Source organism: Xiphophorus maculatus, chromosome 18 (genome assembly GCF_002775205.1).
Source record: "Xiphophorus maculatus strain JP 163 A chromosome 18, X_maculatus-5.0-male, whole genome shotgun sequence".
NCBI classification, from domain to species: domain Eukaryota; kingdom Metazoa; phylum Chordata; class Actinopteri; order Cyprinodontiformes; family Poeciliidae; genus Xiphophorus; species Xiphophorus maculatus.
Genome location: NC_036460.1, coordinates 26,039,401 through 26,059,671, shown reverse-complemented (window position 1 = coordinate 26,059,671; position 20,271 = coordinate 26,039,401). Strand labels below are relative to the sequence as shown.

General features: G+C 40.5%; 1 protein-coding gene across 3 annotated transcripts in view; it reads left to right on the top strand.

Annotated features, from left to right (window-relative positions):
- The window catches only part of LOC102225877 (roundabout homolog 2-like), a 92,536-nt gene that overhangs the window by 19,104 nt on the left and 53,161 nt on the right, over positions 1-20,271 (top strand). For all 3 annotated transcript variants that reach the window (XM_023352013.1, XM_023352012.1, XM_023352014.1), the window contains 3 exons: positions 16,008-16,165; positions 18,092-18,212; positions 19,274-19,412. In XM_023352013.1, coding sequence (XP_023207781.1) covers positions 16,008-16,165; positions 18,092-18,212; positions 19,274-19,412 — 418 coding nt within the window. The remainder of the gene's footprint in view (positions 1-16,007; positions 16,166-18,091; positions 18,213-19,273; positions 19,413-20,271) is intronic.

Genomic DNA, 20,271 nt, shown 5'->3' with positions numbered 1-20,271 from the left:
TTCTGATTTTGATGTAAAAACACTCTAGTGAGTGTAGTTTTGTGCACAACGTGTGAAGCTGTGAATGTGCCGCTGTTTTGCTGCCTGCTTGACTGCTTTGCTAATTGTGGTACAGTTTTAATCTCGCTCTGTCAAAATTACAAGAAAACTGTACAAAATCTGAACAGTGTGATGGAAAACATAGATGTTTTGAAAGTCTTGCTTTTTCAAAAAGTAATTTCTGGTACCAAGAATTAGCCCGTTCTACTCAATCCCTCAGTTTATTTTATAGCACATTTCAGCAGCTTGGCAGTTCAAAGTGCTTTACATAGTGAACACATAAACCATCATAAGCACATCACATTATCAGCAGCTGTTAAAATCATCCATACGCATAACGTTGGTCAATGTTTCATTTGTTATGCTTCTAAAGGAACTCTAGACAGGACTTGCTCTACTTTAGCTTATGATTTTGATGATTAAAGCTGAAAATAAACATTTATATTGAACACTGACAGTTCACGTCTCCGGACCTCCAAAAATCCGGGCTAAAGCTCCTGTATCTCAGCGGCCGCCGCTGCCATTGCGTCGGCCACTGAGCTGTCTGGGCTGAGCTTCCTCGTATGTCGGTGAAAGAGCCGGGGCACGTGCCATTGTCTCCCCTCTCCCGCTAATTGTGCCAGCGTGTCTCGGCCCCGGGCTGAACCGCGGCGCTCCTTGGCACGAGGGAATGGATTAGTCAGTGAGTTGATTAGGGGAAGGAGCAAAACAGATTAGCAAGGGCGAATGGTCCTCGTTAAAAAAACACAAAACAGCAATTTGAGCCCAGTCTTATCTTCCACCGTGCTGAGGTTTCCCTTGCCGGCACACAGTGAAGGCGTGTGCGTGCGTGTGCGTGTGTCTGTGTTTTATGGCTGGCTGACCTCATCAGCAGCTGTGTCCTAAAATAAAGACTCGCTCCGGACACATAATGTAGGCCTATATCAAGAACCACAAGCCCATGCAGCTCTGGGAGCCCAACATAATGCGGCTACTGTCATACTGCCTCCTTTTTGAATTTATTGATGATGAAATTGAGCTTTTTTTTTTTTTCTTCTACTGCTTCTTCTTACAGCACACAGAGATGGAAGAAGGGATGATTCACCTGCAGGCGCCGAGTGACTAACAGCATTAATAAGTGCCTGTTTTGTTCTAATCTCTGTGCCCGCAGTCATCCGGGGGCATATGCTAAGACGGCGCGCCGGTGGTCCTACTGTCCTCTTTGCCTCCGTGTGAGGTCGTACTGACTGTGGGGTAAAATCTGACCCAATTAGCTGAGGCAGGGCAGAGGGAGGAAGAGGAACGGGGAGAGGTGGGGGGGGGGGGGGGGGGGGTGAATGCGGGTGTTAAAGACCAGTTTTAAGCTGGTGGTCTGGCAGAAACGTGTGAGGCGAGGGTCTGAGAAACAACAGGTGGGAGGAGGAAGAGCTCCAAACTCCCACTGAGCAGTAATTAATACCAACGCATCTGTTCAGCCATTCCAGCTCAGAGGAGGGATCAGGAGATTGCTAACCTGCTTTTAACAACACGAGTAATTCGTTCTTGCCTGCGAACGGTGCATAATGCATGAGGCTGCATGACTAAGACTTTCTACACTGCCTCACATTTCGCTGCTCCGTGACTCCTTTCGTCTAATTACTGCAGAAACGGGACTTATTCCGCCGAACCGCGGGGCGTTGTTTTGCGATCGCAGATTGCAGAGGCTTCACGCCGAGAAGATTTCTCTGTTTTCCTTTAGGTTTCCGAGCGCACTCTTCTCTAATGCAAGGGCAGGCAGAAATGATATTCCGGCGCACCGCAGGGTAACAAAAACATTGTTGTTTAACTTGTCTTTGCTTTGTCTGTTGAAGATAATAAATTGGAGGTCTGACACAGCTGGAAAAAAGGATGTGAAGAAGAGTTTAGCGGGAGCAGATGTAAAGTAAAGCCAGTTTCCCCCCATGTGGCGCCTTGCAAACGCACTCGTGAATTTTTGCCGTGTTTTAGTGCGATTTTGTGTGACTTGAACAAAGTAGAGCACAACTTTGGAAAGGAAATCTTTTTACAAATAGAAAACTGCGGTATGGATATCCAGCTCTTTTTATCCGACACTGCTGTGTTAAATCCAGTGAAACCAGTTGCTCTCAGATGTCCCGTCATTCAGAAATCTGCAAGGTTACTATCCAGATGCCATTTTTGCCATCAGTCCAGCAGAAAGGAACTCATTTAGAGCTGCAAAGTTTCAGATTACCCTTTTAAAAAGGACTGATGTTTAAATAAAGATAAATCTCAACTAGAAATGTTTAAATTCTTAAAAGAATCACCATTTTATGGATACATTGTCCTGTATCCATTGTCATGTTTTTTTTTTTACACATTTTTTTTCACCCAAAAAAAGAAAACAAAATATTATATTTTCTTTATAATAATAAAATAGCTCAAAAATACTACTGATATGTCAGCACACTGCAAAACCACAAACTCTTACCAAGTATTTTTGGTTTAGTTTCTCCTGAAAATACCTTACTACACTTGAAATAAGATCAAACTAACTTACAGGATTACATTAACTTTTCAGCAAGATATAAGGGCTTGTTTTAAGTGAACAGTTCCTTGATATTGATGAAAATCTGCTAGTTCCACTAGCAGATTATTTAACTTATAACATGGGGAAAATGTCTTGTTATAAGTGAAATAATCTGCCACTGGAACAAATGCTTTTTCACCAATATTAAGGATAAGTTACTTCTAAGTTAGTTTTGTCTTATTTCAAGTGCACTACAATGTTTCCACTGGAAACTAGGCCAAAAATACATGGTAAGAGTTTTTTTGGAGTGTACTATTAGACTATAGCATTTTCGTAGTGAATGAGTTGAGGAAATTCAATGACTGTATTCCTTGACAAAACTGAAAATGTCCCTATTTTTTTGTTGTTGTATCTACATGTAATGCCGTCACTTGATGTCGGTTTAAGCCAAAGTTAATAGAAGCCATTGAGAAAGGTCCAAAGAGCCCCATGTGGCCCTAATAAACAAATAAAGTCCTCTTCTGTGTAGTTTGACGTCTGTAGAAATATGTCTGTTCTGTGAAAGTTTGTTGGAGAACATTGTAGAACAAAAGGTTATTATGAAGACCAAGAAACAGGACAGAGAATTGCATTGAGCTGTATTGAGAACATCTCAATGAGAAATTGGCCGTTGCAAGTTACCATATACCCAGTCTTTCTAGCTAGCCGTTGTTTCAAAGAGTCCATATGTATTCGTTTGTGTAAGAAATGACCTAACAGCTAACATGACCTTTGTAGCATCGTTACTGGTTAGTGGTAGATTAGTTCACAAAGCTGTATAAAGTCCAAAAAGTTTCTTAATTCCATAAAACAAGATCATATAGACAGAGGAATGGGATATTATCACCCCACATAAAATGTCTGCTCTCTTGGCGGTAAAAAAACCAAACACAAACAAAAAAAAAGTGTTATGCAGTGAGGAAGGTACCTTCCCCACCCAGCATCATTTTAAGTGGCTGTAACTGAGGAAATGGCGGTGTTTGCTCTTTGGGTAATGAATCTTTTAACTCGTGGAGGTCTCATAAATTTAAAACCACCCCTAGAGTTTCCAAAAGAGAGTTTCCTATTCATTACATCATCACAATGTGAAGTGTGCAGGATGAGTGGTAACCTGTGGGTGGGGACTGGAAGCACTTATGTGCTTTTTGGCTGCACAGAAAAACAACCAAATTGGAAAGCTTTGTGGTTCAGGTTGGAAGAAAACTCTGTTCCCGTCAGTATCTTTCTTTTAAATTTATCTGTATTCTACCCAATTTATGGCACTTTTAAAAAAAAAAGTAATTTCCATTTTTCATCTGTGTGTTTAGAAATGAGGGGCTGCAGAGAGCCACAGTTGGCATCACTGTTGCCTCCTGGGTTTGAAGCTGACTTGGCGAAGCTTTAACGTGTTTCTCAAACTTTTTCAGACTGAGCATCACTTAACCCATTAACAATGCCTCATGCCTTGGGTCGGCTCTACCAGCTCCAGCCAGCCAGCATCTTTATGGTGTTATACTTTTGTTTTTGGCCTCATATGAAATCTGTTTATCCCTGGCACACAGAAACCATTTCCTTCCTTGAGCGACATGATGGATGTGATTATGTAAAACAGAAAATTAAATATCACTGGGTAATCTGGAAAGTGTAGCACTGCATGAACAGGGCTTGTGGAAGTTCAAAATTCTCTTCCTGATCGTTTTTGGTGATTTATTTAACTTTTCATGAAGTCACAGCAGGCCGCAGCCAAGTGTCTGAAGTGCTGGATAAAAATATGCATCCACAGGCCAGACTCTGCTTCTCCCAAATGCTGCGCATTAAGTGTTGCTAGTGCTTCAAAGAGTCATGGCATCGTCATCTGGGGTTTTCTACATTTTTCATGACGTGATAATATTGGCATCGGACTTTGCAAAGAGAATAATCGGCGTTTTTTTCTGTTCGAGGCATGAAAATTGGAGCAGGAACAAGATAAGACAGTCCTTCAGTCCATTAACAAAAATGGAACGTCTTGCGTTCATGTTTGTTTTAAAATCCCTTTTAACTTCCATCACAAGCAGGATAGACAACACATGGTTACAGTTTTGATCTCCCTCCCCCCCAAACTATTGAGAAAGTAAACAAATCTCTAATGTTATGTTCTGTATCACTGTTTTATGAAATTAAAAACTACAGAAATCTCCTGGGTTTTGTACAAACATGAACTCCCATTAAACAGCTATTTGTTTGTGTTTTATAAGGAAAAAAATAGATTTTTTTTTTGCACAAATCCAACAGCTGTCTCAAAAAAAAAATAATCTCCCCTTTTCTCTGTCAATCCTTTAGCTCGTCCTTGTTTGTCTGAATAAATTATCCCTGAAAGAAGCTTTTCGAAAGGTGAAGTTAAATATTTTTAATACGGCTGCATTGATAAAAAATAAATACAAAATGAAAAGGACGAACACGTTTTTTTTGTGTGTGTGTGTGTGAATGCTGCGTGTGTCTCATGTTTTCTCTGCGAACGCATTATTCCACCCACCTGTAATCTTCTTTTCTGAAAGTTGTTCCTGAAGCTTCGGGGGAGAAACGAATGATGTTTGAACACAATCTTTCGTACCTTCATTGGATAAATCTCCTCGCAAACATCAAAACGATTTCATATTTTCAGATTATAATGAGCAACCTGAGGAGCTTACATTGTCCATTGCTTAATTTGATTCGGAGTTGGACATGAAGTACGTAAAGCCGGCATACAGAGGAAAGGTCGTTTAGCTCCACGAACACTGGCGTGGTTTCTTTTAACAGTTTGTGTTGCGGTTCAGAATAGGATAAAAATGATGCTTATATCTGACTACTTTAAAACTTCCTCTTGTTTTTCCAAAAGAATAAAACCAGTAAAAATGGATTATTTGCCAAAAATGTCAAATCTTGAGAAAGTTCAGCTGGAAGAAATTGTCTCTTTTACTCCTGAATTTCAAGTAAATCTACAAGAATTCAAGTCGCTGAATGGACTTGTTGTTTTTTTTCGTGTTAAATTCAAAGGTTAAATGATTCTTTGTAATGCTTCAAAGCAGTTCTGCTTTTTGCAGTCTTTGTTTCTCCATAGCATAGTCACGGGGGTTTTGCATTGTCGAGAAATGCCAGGAGCAGTCGTCATTCTGTTTTATTTTTTTCTTTCTTTCTTTTTTTTTTGTCCTTGAATTTCAATGTAAGCCGCCAGTAACCGGCTGAGTTGCCCGACTTGTTGTGGAAGCGGAATAATGAGGCAGCGGGAGCAGACTAGAGATCCGTCTCCATCGTTTTCCCGGGTTTTTCCAACTGGGAAGGAGAGAGAGGGGCGTAAAAAACCCCAAAAAACTACAGTGTTGCCTGTTTCAGAATCCTGAATGTGAATATCCCTGTCCATATAGCAGACGGTCACATGATGTCGAAGGATAAAAAAATAAAGTAGGGCAGATGAAAAATAAAAGTTGCTTAAAAGGCTTTAGAGCCAGATGTTCCTCTTACTCCTGATGAGGGATTATGAAGGAGGCAAAGTTCTGTGTGGGGGATTTCCTGTCTTTTCCTGCATTGTGTTCTCCTCTCTAAAGAGAATCTGCAGGTTTACATCCTTCTCGTTGGACGGGATTGCACCTAAGCGATGCGGGGATTCATTTCTCACAAATGAATCCCTGCTGCCGTAGCTCATCTGAAACCAATCAGGGTTTGTTCACATTGCGCTGCTGCTGCTGCTGTCTGCTTCTAATTAAAACATGATCCCGGTTTTAAAAACTGAGCTACTTATGACCGAGGCCGTCTACTGGAGGCAATTTTTTTTCCCCCAGAGTGGTTTCACATTCCCCATCAGCGCAATCAGACAATGGGTGGATTAAAGCAATCCCTCTCCTCTGCGGACGATGCCTCCATTAGCTACGACAGTGGAGCGTCATAACAATGGGATTAGGCCGACCGTCTAACCGGTTTACAACTCATAAAGTAAAAGAACAATGGCAGCAAACCGTTTCCAGAATCTGCGACACGTGCACCGCAGCCGACCCTGTTGGGTGTTGTTCACAAACGCAGTTCAGTTCAGCTCAAAGAGATCAAAACTGAAATACTTCACGTCCCTGTTTCACAACCTAAACATTCTGGACCAAATACAGCTCCACTGTGAACTAGTTTATTTTTATGTACTTGTCATTTACAGGTGAAGTTGTCTGCAAAAATATCCGTTCCTCAGTCGACTTGAATATCGCTTCATCATCAAAATCACATCACGAATTATTACAATGTGCCCACATGCGGTGGGTGATAAGTAATCCCAACTCAGCGGCCCTCCACCACCTCGCTTTATGTTTGGTGTTTGTGCTGGGATGGAGTTGTACAAATACTTTGGTGAAACAAGAAAGTCCAATCTTTTTCAAAAGCTAGATTCTGATTTTGCAACATTTCTAAGATTGCTAAAGAGTGCATTCACAACAGAAAGCGATAATCGTTGTGAGAGTTCGATTGTCTGCGTTAATCGAACTCTAGTTCGTTGGTCTAAGACGTCCGGCCTCATCGGGGAGGTGTGAGTCAATCAAACTTTGATGTAGATCAAAACAGCCAACTCTGGTCCGCCTGAAAACGCTTGAAGTGAACTCTGGCGCTGTTCAAATGCAAGTGGAACGGAGACCGCTCCAAAAGCAGCAAACAAACTGCAGCGCAGTGCATTTTGGGTAAACACAGCCAAAATAAACACAAGAGTCTAACGCTAGCGGGAGAAATGGGTTGTGCAATCCTACAACTGCTAAAATCTGATGCTGCTCCATTTTGGTTTTATTTTGTGGAAAAAGGAAGTTGTGCTAATGTCTTCTTTGGAGGTTCTCGTGTTATTCACTTCAGTAATTCTTGGTGCAGCGCCACCACAGGCCAGAGGAGGAACAGGTTTTTCAATTGGTTTGGATTATTTGACGCAGGGCAGTGTGAAAGCATTCTGCTTCAGCTGAAAATGTAACGAATTTTGAATCTGCAGCGCTATTAGGTGCGAAAACACCCTAATCTCAAATATATAAAAGACCAAGTAACACTGTTGTGTTTTCATCCACTTGGGAGTTGGAACCAGAGCACGTTTACAATTTCCTGACATGTAAAAGCTCAGCATTCAAAGGATGAGAACTTCCTCTTTACCAGGTTTGCATGTAGAATGGATGGAAAGAAAAATAAAAATGAGAAGGAATATCAATTTACACAGGTGTTTGGGTGTGACAGTGTAACTTCATGCAGTGTACGCAGTGGTCAACCAAATCCTAGCCGTGAATGAAGGAAACAAAGCAGTGAGAGATTGTTCAGTTTCCAGCAGCTGTTCACTCCATGCTTGAGCTTTGTGTAAGTCACTTTCAGGAAGCTGAAAAAACATATTTTCAGAGGGTCAAAGCATTATTACATTTCTACTTCTCTAAAAAACATATTTAAACATCTGGTCGATAAATTGTCCTTGAAGTTAGTGCAATAAAATATAATGCTGTTGTTTCAAGGCCATTTTCAAGTAATAAAATGGTAATGGTATAATGATAATAATACAAGAACACATTCTCAAATATCAATAGACTTTAAATCCACATTAACCTTCAACACTGGAACTGGAAAGACATATAAAATATCCAAAAAATAAATACAGAAACAACCAAGAAAATGAATTATGAAGTCTCTGTAAGAAAAATTGTCCTTCAAAATAAGCGGCTAGTTGGGACCAAGACAAACACCGAAGACTGTTGTCATCCAGTTCTTGTTAGAAAAATTAAAATGATAAATCATGCAAATGAAAATAGTTGAGTTCGTTTTAATTCATCATGCGATTAATTGATTTATTGCTTATTGCGACAAGCCGCTGCACAAATTCATAGTTCAGCTTGGGTTCAGGGTTGAAGCTCTTTGATTTTATGTACATTTCCTAATTATTTGCCTTTCTAATGTTTCAGTCATCATTTCCACTTAAAAGCTAAAAGTCGTGTTACAAACTCTCCCAAAGAACATGCAATGACATTACCTTGTCCTTTCCGTGTGATTAATCGGTTTTCCTCTGTAATGCTCTTTTTTTTTGAAACGCCAACAGATGGCCCTTCTGCTGCACTAAACACCAAATAATAGGAATAAATATCACCTAGAAATCAAGCAATGAATATTCTGAGGGAGATTAAATCTCCTAATCTGTATATCCCTGAAATATTAAAGTCGCCACGTAGACTTTAATATTGGCAGCTCCCAGAATAGCGGAAATAAGGACGGGACTCATTTAGCTTTGCCATTGTTTAAGCTCACAGGGAGTGTGAAGGTGTGCCTATGCAGAGGCGGGTGGGGAGGGTTAGGCCTCGTTTGCCCTGAGGTAGCTGCGCTGTGTGTCTGAGCCCAGCGTGGATGGAGCAGAGCAAGAGGAGATTACTCCGCAAACCCAGTCGCATTATGTCTGTGAAGATACTGCAGACAGTAGCCCCTCGGGAAGCAGGGAGGGGGGCGGGGTGGGTTATTTTCTCTACTGTTTCTGAGGAGATGGATCGATTTGGCGGCGGAGTCATGATCACACACAAACATCCCTGGGAAGCTCTGACCGGGGTGGCAGGATTTGAAGCCGCAGCAGGAGAGAGGATCACATTATCTTTAACTAGACTTCAAAGACATTTTCGAGGCTCGTGATGTCAGGATTTCACTCCGTTCCCGAGCTTCAGCACTCGGATATCCCGCTTTTCAGAGGGCTGGAGCCTAGAGGCTTGGGGGATCAAATGCTGAGGTGGCTGCACGTAGAACTGCAGTTTGTTCATCTGGTTCTGTGAGTTCAGTGCCTTGGAAACGCAGTTATACCCGTTGACCAGGGGTGTCCAAAGTCGGTCCTCGAGGGTCAGCATCCTGCATGTTTTAGTTCTCTCCCTGGTTTAACGCATCTGGATCAAATGATGGCTCGTTAGAAGACCTAAGAAGAACATTGACATGCTGAAAAGGTTGTTACTGCCACCAGGGAGAGAACTAAAACATGCAGGATGCCGGCCCTGGAGGACCCACTTCGGGCACCACTGCTGTAGAGGTTCTCCAGAGTCGGCCATGCTCCATCCACAAACATCACTCTAGGTTCCTACGGCTTAATATAGTAAGCTGTAGTAACCTAGTAATCTTTTGCACACTAAGTAATGAAGTGTGCAAAACAATTGCAAGTTTATCACAAGAGAAACACGAAACCTGTGGAAGAAGTTGCTCTGGATAGATGAGACCAAAACTAAAACCCTTTTTGTTGTGAAAAACTAACATTGCACGTCATCATCATCCCCAACAGAAAGCACGGCGGAGGCAGCATCATGCTGTAGGAATGACTTTTTTGCAGCAGAGTTGATGAGATTGATGGACATGGCATTTCTGGATGGAAACTTGTTAGAGGCTGCAGTGTTACTGGTGCTGTGGTTCATCTAAATATTCAGCCAGAGTTACAATGGGAAGGTTTGTTCTGAGCATATCCATCAGTTAGAATGGCCCAGTCAAAGTCCAAACTTAGAAATGCACAGCTGGTAGAGACATTCTTCAAAGGCTGTAGCTGTAGAGGGGAAAAAATTAATCTTGGTAGGGTTGATGTCCCAATAGATTAAACAAAACTAAAAAATAAAAGTGAAATGTTTTTTCAGTAACTTACAAACTGGACTGTATTTAAGCATTTAATATGTGTCGGCAACTAACACTGAATCAGACTGAAAACTGTGAAAAATATCAAACTAATACACGATTACCTGTAAGTTTAACTCTCAAAGCAACCGGTGAAAATCTATTGAAACTCAACTTTGAAGAATCAGATAATGACACAAGATAGCCGAGGCCATCCTACCTAAAAAAAAAAAAAAACTAAAACACTCTTGTATTGGATGAAATATTCACAACTACAAGCATGAAATTAATTCAAATTAACCCAGAAATCAGAAGGACTTAAGCATGTTGTATTGAAACCACACTACAACACCAAACAACCAGCAAAATCTTACAAATATAAACATTTATGCATCATTCAGCTCCTCTTTGTACAACACTCCACCAGAATGGCCTTTTGACCCAGCAAACATTGTGATATCAGCCAAATGTTGACATTATAACAGCAGTGGAAAATCAAAAAAGGCAACAAGAGCAGCATCACTATTAACGGCTTTAAAAAAAACAAGTCTTAGGAGCATTTGTCAAGAGCAGCATTAGCACCATGCTGGTCAGCATTATGGAATATGCTAACCAGCATAATGCAACATAGGAATCACAAGTTGCTCTGGTTAGCGTAACGCTCTGTTGAAGCAACAATGCTAACCAGAGCAACGTTCCTATCTGATTACCAGTAAGAACGACTGATAGAAGCTGATGAACAGAAACGGGAAACAGCGGAAAAGAGCAGAGCAACATGGAAGCTAAAGCTAATAAAACACGCTGAGCAACAGAACATGTAGCAAACCTGCAAAGAATAAATAGAAATCCAATGAATGCCTCCACTGGTTTTAGTGCAGCCATATTTCCCCTCTCTTTTATTTCCTTCTGTGAAGATTTCCAGACTGGCCTGTGGGATGAGGATAAGTTTTCAGTCTACTTCTCTGTGGCAGATGTTTGCACATGACAATCCCTCAGATTGAACCACGGTCACATAATCACCTGCGCTTAGACAAGTTATTTGACTATGAATAATAATTCACCCTCACTGCAGGCTAATGAGAAATTTAATGATGTCGAACAGGTTACAAATTTCCATTTTGATGAGGCATGTCACTTTTGTTTATCAAATGTCACAGCTTTTAAATAAATAAAAAAAAAAAGTTTAAGAAAAGCAGGGAAAAATCCCATTTTCCCTTTGAATAAAGAGGATCGGCTCCTAATGCTGTCAATAAAGTTCAGATAAATTAGGGTGGGACTGAAAAAAGGCGAGTCAATAAGGTAAATGCGTCGACTGATCTTCATTCCAGAGGAAAATGTCCTCCAGTTTTGGAATATTTATTGCTGATTACTGAGGAAGTTCTCAGATGCGTCTGACCCCTTCTGACTGCATCCACAAAACGTCTGCAGCTCCTGCAATGATGTTTTAATAGAATAATTTCAGCGCTGATATTGTGTGTACATGCCATTTGCACTAAAATCAATAATTAAAGTAGAGCTCTAAACTCTGAGATATTTTTGAAAAATGTCCCAGTTGAATTCATTCGGTCAAAGCATGCGACATTGAGAGTGTTCTCATTTTTTTTATTATCTGCTTTTAAAATGTTTCAGATTTTCGGTGGCATAAAAAGAATGGCTCTCCCGGTGTTCTGGCTGTGAATGTGTTTTAAAACAAGATCAAGCTTTCTTCTGTTGAAAGCTTTTCAAAGAGCCAAAATTCATGTTTTTAAATATTTAACTGTACAAAACGTTGTTTATTGGTATGTGACTGTCGCTTCATGTGACCCAGGCTTTTCATCTTGTCATTTTCTGCGAATGCCATGAACGTTTTTTGAAACAACCTGAAGTCACAGGGTTTATTCTATCATTTTGATTTTTAATTCTTTCTTTTTTTTTTACTGTTGATGGTAGCATAAGAAAGCGGAAACAACTGAAAAAGAGATTTTCCATGCAAGTTTCAACTGAAGGCATGAAAATACCCAGCTGAGTTTAAAGTCCAGTCGAGTCAAATTTGTTTCTTTTTTAGTCAATCACCTGCGCTTAGACAAGTTATTTGACTATGAACAAGTTATTTGACTATTTTACTACAGTAAAAGCAAATTAATTTCTATATTTTTTTTCTCTAGATTTGGGCATGATGAGAATTTAGTAGAAAACTGGCAGAAAATCAATAATCAACGTTAACTGAATCAGTAAATGAGTATCTGACACTTGGTGTAAGACAGCAGCAGATCAGAGTAAAAAATATTTGAATTCTATTTTACAAATCTGCGTGCGTAAAAATAAATGAGTGTAAAAATAAACGCAACTATTTTTAGTGTAATTTTGTCATTAAGTCATAACTGAAGCACTGCAAGCATTGTATTTGTTCCATATTGATTTAGTCCATATGTAGCAACATGTTATGTGTTGGGTCGCTCACACATAACACAAACGGGGATATTAAAGTATAATTTTTCTCTCTCCGTTTAGTTGCATTGTCATTATTTTTCTTAGGAAAAAACACTTCAGTTCGGATTTTAAGGAGAGCAACACAGTTGTTCTCTATTTTAAACCATTTTTCTCTGAGTCCATCACTCAACAAAGTGGCCACACGATTCTGGCAGCTCTGGACAGAACCAGTCCGTAACGTCAACACAGCCAGAGGCAGCACTTGCGTCACAGTCTCCAGGCTTGCATTAAAAATATATATATAAATAAATAAATCAACTTGCCTTTTGGATTTCAAAGCTCACCGAAATTGCCAGAATATCATGGTGCCGGGTTATGCTGCCGAGCATCCGGCACGCACACCTCTTTGATAGTGCCGGATGACAGGACCTCTCTACCACCTCCGGAGCTGTCATCGTAGGACGCGGAAGAAAAGGAAGCCAAACAGCTCGCTAGATGAAGTGTGCTTGCTGCGGCAACGGGAGGCAGAAATATTGGCAAGTGGCTGGAACCTGCGTCTGGCACCGTTTCATCGTTGTTGTGCAACGTTGTTCCTACGAAACGCGCTTTCTATTTTGTGTAAGATATCAAGTCGTTTCAAGTCAAAGGGTTCGAGTCCAAGTGAAGTCATGAGTCTTAGGTGTGAAAGTCGAGTCTGAAGCCTGAAAATCTGAGTCCACGCCTCTGCCATAGAGCTTGTGTGTGCAAGTCCTCAACCAGATAAAAAAAGACCTTTGGGGTGAATGGTCAAATATTCCCTTAACCCGCTCCTAAACCACCTGGAAGGCACCCAGGGGGTGGGGCACCCTGCCTAGATATAGGCTATAGATAATATCTATAGCCTAGATATAAACCAGAGGATGTGATTAGTTTAGTTGTTTGAGTCACTGTTAGTGTTTCAGTTGCTTCTGGACGTTTGTCGATTACCAATCTGCCGATTCTGATTTTGGCCGGTACTGATTTTTTTAATATATCGAGAAAGTCACTGAGTTAGCAACAGTAGGGTAACTATTGTTAACAGCAAACGTGTAGACATGACCTGGTGGGCCGGTCTGACTGGCCCAAACCCCTCTCACAGAACAGCTGAAGAGGACAGTGGTTGATTTTTAGAGCTTTAATATCGACTAATATCGCCCCAATTAAGGAAACTGGGACAGATTTATTGGCTGACCAATTCATCGGTACACCTCTAGTTTCAGTGATAATTTTGAATAGGTGCAAACTTTAGGGTTGAATAAGAGAAACTGCACTTCTGTGGTATTAAAGTTATTCACACATGGTTAAAATATCTGGTGCTAAAAAAAGTGACAGCTTCCAAAAATAAGAGATTCGACATTAAAAAATAAAACGCAGTAAAATCAAGCACTGAAAAACAAAACGGTGCCATTGTAAAACCTACTACAATAGTCACAAAGTCAATAACTGGTCAGTTTATAAAGCTAATAATGAAAATAGTCATAAAAACAAGACCCTTTCAAGTGGTTGAGGAGTGATGCAACCTTCAGAGGACTGAAAGTGGGACGAGTGGAAAACTGGAGGATGCATGAAGGACCCTGGTGGTCCATTGATGTGCCTTTCTAAAATTTTATTTTATATTTTTTACAGTTTATAGTGCCTGGCCCAAGGTAGAAATTTCTGAATTTAAAAGCTTATTTTACCACTGCCCCCCATTTTTGTTATTTTGTTTGAATTAAATCTCACATCACTAGCTCTGTGCTGCACAAAATGTCTGTTTTTTTTCCCACTTGATCACCTGCAGTGGCATTGAAAACTTGTCACAAAAAAAAAAAAAATAAAAAAGCTGGAGAGTATCATCATAAGTTGTTCAATGGGTTTGTTTCTTTACTTCAGTGACAATGCTTTTATTTCCAATGTCTGATTTCTCAATGCCAAATCTTTTTTTCCCCCCAACAGCAGCGGAAGCTGTCACTGTTGTAGCTCCATAAAAATACAGCTAAGACAGAAAGCTTGTTCGTTTGGGTTTCAGTTTTTTCTCCCAAAATAATAACAATAATAAGGAATTATCTAGAGGTGTGCGAAGCAGCTGGTAAAAAAAAAAATCCATCCTCCCGGCGGCGACTCATCTTGAAAACATGAAAGGCCAACTTTTCTCTCCTAATGCCACATTAGAGTGTCGGGAAGCGACGTTGTAATTTAATTCATTCATTAATTTCCCATATCTCTCCTCGTGTCATTGTGTTTCGTGGAAAGCAGAATTGAAAGGGTTTCGCTAAAAAGCCACGCAATAACTGGAATGTGACAGGACGCCGAACGGGGTCTTTTTCTTCCTAAAGGTTAAAGCTGAGAACTCGTCGCTTCATTTGTGCAGCCGTCAGCCAGCAGGAAGTTACTTTTCTTCCTTCGCATGCGATTCCACCTGTGCTGGGGCAAAATCTCCCTTACAATCACTTAAGTCTTCAGACTGTGTTAAGAGCTGAATAAGTGGAACGTGTGACTCTGCTCACCGCAGCAAATACTTTGATCAGCTGACTGAAAGGGCTGTAAAGGGATCAACATTTAGTGTTTTGACACAGATTGCGCATTGGTGGAAAAGCACGAGCTCTTTTATCTCTGTATCAGCGAGAGATGACTAAATTATTAATGAGCGTGTAAAAGGAAACTGCATTGATTGATTAGGCTGAAATAAAACACTTTGTTCCGAAAAAAAAAAAGAAAAACAGGGAGAATAAAGAACCCCGCTGCGGTCCGACAGGATGAGGCAAACCCGCTGTCTGCCACTGCCTGTGTGGGTTTGAAAGTGTAAGTCTGTCAGCGCCTTAAAAATACGAGTTTCCATTTGTACAGGAGCGTCTCTCTCTCTGTCTCTCTCTTGAAGGCTCGGTTCATGGTTCAAGCCGAGGTTTTCATCTGTCAATCACAGGAAAAGATTAGAGGATATCAGAGGTCGCCGTGTCAAACCTCTCATCCTGTCCTCATCCGCGGGGTTGCTCCGATTCCGAGGGATCGGCTTTCTCGCTCACTGCTGACTCCAGCCGCCACAGGAGAGTGAATTAAATCTCTTCTTCAGCGCTGGCGCAGTTGTTTTACTCGCTCACGTGTTGGCTAAATTATAAATGCGCCCTTATTATTTGTTTGCTTCATGTTGGACTGAAAGATGTGCATTATTCAATCTGGTCTGACAGCAGAGGAAGAGGAAAACCAGGACGTGGGAGCGGGGAAAACATGAAGGATGTTCAAGGGATTTGAGCAGTCATGCATGTGCAATAATGAACTTTCTCAATCCCAAACAGGAAGCTCGATCAAGCCTGAAAAAGAAAGAAATGTGGCAGCTACTTCCAAGACAAACAAACCGATGATGTTTTGATGAAGCTGGTTGTATGTTTGACCTGCTGGTTCCCCGTCTGTGTGTTTTAATACATCAGACCCGCAGAGCCTTTCAAGCTAATCGAGTTTTGCGTTTGTGTGTCGTCTTCTCTTTCAGTCCTGAGAGATGATTTCCGGCAGGCCCCGAGCGACGTGGTGGTGGCCGCCGGAGAGCCCGCGTTGTTGGAGTGCGTGCCCCCACGGGGTCACCCCGAACCCTCCGTCTTCTGGAAACGCAACAACGCCCGCGTCAGCAGCAAAGACGACCGCATCACGGTGAGCATAAACGCAGGAACACGGACTTAAATTCTCTCTTTTTGATGACAATATATCCATGAATACTTGAGTTTTTAGTGTTATAACTCTTGTTATGGATAAATGATTCTGTGTTTTCCTGTCTCTCTTGTAGCTGTTTGCATGCTCACACACACACACACACGCACACACACACACACACACACACACACACACACACACACACACACACACACACACACACACACACACACACGCACACACACACACACACGCACACACACCCACCCATGCACACACACACACACGCACGCACACACACACACACACACGTATATGCACCTGTGAGGTTAAGGAGATGACTTCATAAGGGAACACGCTCTAGAAAAGGAAATGGAAACTTCTGTCTGGCGCCACTTCCTGTGTTTCCCTTAAGGAACCATGGTGATGGACCAGCTCTGTAGTTTGGCCTTAATAAATTGGACTGATGATTTCAACTTGCTGACTCTTCCTGAACCTCCTACATTACGAACTGGATCTGGATAAGGGAAAACCCCCGACATGCTATTAAAGGACCAACAAAGAGTTGGCTTCATTTTCCAAATTCGTCCACAGAACAGCTACAGCATTTCCAGTTCCTGTAGTCTTTGTAGAGTAATAGAATATGTTATTCATTTCTAATCACTTTTAGTCAGTAAGTCGGGCTGTTTTGAATTGAAAAATGTGCTATTCAGCATATTGTTAACTTAGTGCCTTAGTGCCTGAACTCATGTGTTGGCTAAATTATAAATGCCAACATTTATAATTGGCACTCATTACCCTTGGTAACATTGGTAACCAATGGTAACCATTGCAATACATGGTAAAAGAACTGATCTTTTACCATGTGTTCTTTTACTTCGGCTTGACAGCTACAGTAATGTTCTATCAAATAAAATCCAATAAAATACATTGAGTTTTGAGGTCATGACTGCGTGGTGAAAAGTTCAAGGGATGTGAACATTTTTGTAAGGGACTGTAATTATTAGCAAAATCCAAACCAGTTCTGCTCTTAGCTTGACTGTGGAGCTTACTTCAAATATTTTTTTCTCTAAATGAAATTGTTTTTTTAAAATAAATGCTAACATTGAGACAAGGTTTAATTTGGATGTGCACTATTTTTGTACAAAAAATAGTATAAAATTAGACGTTGTGGTTCTGCAGCAAAACCCAATAAACTATCTAATTCAAAAGGTTGTAGTTTGTAGTTTGCCTCTGAGAGTATCAGACCTATACATTTCTGCACTTCCTGACTAATAATAATAATAATAAAAAATCAAATTCTTTACAACCTACGATTTCTTCTGCATTTATTGCAGCAGAACAAAAAGCAGAAATGTATTGTAGCTGACTCATAGTAAGCTCAAAGCAATAGCTAATGTCACTTTGAACAAAACAGAGAAAAAAAAGGATTTTTCTTATTTTTCTTACCGTGAACCTCATGTATGATGTGGCATTCGAAGTCAAGGAGGGATGTTCTTTTTTACAAAAGGGAGAGATACTCATTTAGACTGACAATAGTTTCAAAAGACTATAATTCAGGGCAGACATGTTGTTATCCTGTGGACTGGAAAATGTCTGGATCCCTGGCGTCCCTGTCGTCCTCTCCCCTCATGTGTGAAACCCGGAGATGGCTGCGAGATTGCTGAAAGTCTACTTTTAAAATATAGGCAGTGGCTGACTGAGGGCAGAAGAAACTTTATTATAACACACACATAGTTCACTGGGTCGCTTGTAGGAAAACCACAATGATTCACGTGTTGTTTTGATATAAAATATTCATAATTTATTCCTGGAAAGCTTTCCTAATATGGATTTTTGCCATCAAAGACTGAAACGATCCAGGATACGTGAGACGTCAGGAGACTCTGAGCTGAGCTGTCATTCTATGCTGATGTTCTCCTTTAGATGCGAGGGGGCAAGCTGATGATCTCCCCCACCAGGAAGAGCGACGCCGGCATGTATGTGTGTGTGGGAACCAACATGGTGGGAGAGAGGGACAGCGATCCTGCCGAGCTGGTCGTTTACGGTAAAAACTCCACACATTTTTCACGGCTCACAGCCGTGAAAAACTGTTTGCTCTCTAACCGATTTCTTCGGTTTAAAACATAATGTTTCAAATCATTAAACAGATGTTAACATCAAACAAAAATGACCAGGATAAATAAATCGTGATCTATAAAGGGCAAAACTCTGTCCCTATGTGAAAATTAAATTTCCCCTAAAACAAAACCACTGTTTGCTATTATTATAACTTTTATTAAGGGTTGTCAATAACTGGGAATGAGTTTTTAAAGTCACTGTGGAGAAATTGTGACTCACTCTTCTTTGGAGAAATATTTAAAGTAGCTTCATTGGAACAGTCACATTTCAGTGATGATTTTTATTAGGCCACTCCAAAATCTGACTAGCTTTATATCTATCCATCTATCTGTCTTTCTGTCTAGCCAGCTAGCTAGCTAGCTAGCTTCACCTTTCCTTTTTTGGGAAAGGTTCATCACGGTTGTGGACAATGACTCTCACTATTTACTTGAGACTCAGAGCCTAAGAGATGACATATTTTCACATAGCTAGCTAGCCTGCTAACTTACCTAGATAGATAGCTTACATAGCTAGCTAGCTAATGATGGTAGCTAGCTAGGGTGGTGCTGGTTTCACCTTTCCTTTTTGGGGAAAGGTTCATCACAGTTATGGACAATGACGCTCAATGTTTACCTGAGACCCGAAGACTAAGAAAGGACTGTGAATTCCTTCCAGACTGATGTCTATAACTTGTTGGAGCACAATGCGGTATTGTAGTGTACTTTATGTTGTCAGACAGGTTTGAGTTAAGCACTTACTGATCTTGTAGTGAATCGTAGATAATCCAACAGTAAACAATTTGGTGAATTGTTATGACTTAAAATGATGGAATTCTATTTTTACATAGGGACAGGTTAATCTGAAAGATGAAATCATTTGAAAACGTGTTTTCATGTTTCCAAAGCTGAACCTAGAAATCTGTGAGGAGTTTTGCACTTTTACAGCATTCCAACTTATTCTGCCCATTATATTATGTGGACATACATAATGCCTCCTCTGCACCTGCAGAACGTCCGGTGTTGGTACGGCGCCCGGTAAACCAGGTGGTCATGGAGGAAGAGACTGTGGACTTCCTGTGTGAGGTCCACGGCGATCCTGCTCCCACCGTGCGATGGCGGCGAGAGGAAGGGGAGCTTCCTCGTGGGAGGTGAGACCAAAAGAGATGTGCACGAACCGCTGAAGAGACATATGTAAGAAATGGATCTCAGTTTCTAGCACACATTTGCAGCAGGTTTGATCTTTAATTCTTTTTTTTTGTCTGTTAGTTTAGCTTATGGAAAAGTTCAAAGAGCATTCATTGGTGGAAACAACCCAGCTTTGGACAGTTTCATAATTTCTTTCTGTTATAATACATAGACAGGATGAGGCTATCATGGTTTAATATTTTGATTCTTAAAACATGTTTGTTTACACAAAATACCAGAAAAAAGCTCTTGATGTCATCATGGAAAGAGTTGTACCTTTCCTCAGTTTATGTCGGGTAAATTTCATCAGCACCAACTCTGCACTCTTTTCTATTGCTAGTCTTTTGAGCGTTGCTTCAATATATTCTTGCCATTTATATTTGAGTTTTCTTGCATTTTGATGATTTTTGTATAAAAAAAACATCTAAAGTATTCCAATGTGCATCACTTACGGAAAAGTAAAACCAATGGCATCTTTAATTTTGTATGGGTATTACATCATATTATCTTCACTCTAATTTTATTCTATTTGTACTCATTTCTTTAAATACACTAAATGGATCTAGTTTACTCACTGCATGCTGTGTATTGACATTGATTTCCAGATATTTAAATGTATATTTGAACACAATTGCAATTATTTTAATCATGAAGACTGATTCAGTCTGGCTTTTTTTTCTTGATTTATCACCTTTTCCAGGACAAAAAAAAAGAAAATCATGGCTTCAGATTGAGTGACAGGGAGGGGGTGAATCTTATCTTGTCCTACCAGCAGATTGCTTTTTTCACTTTGTGCAGTTAGTATTTTATCTGTTTTGTGTG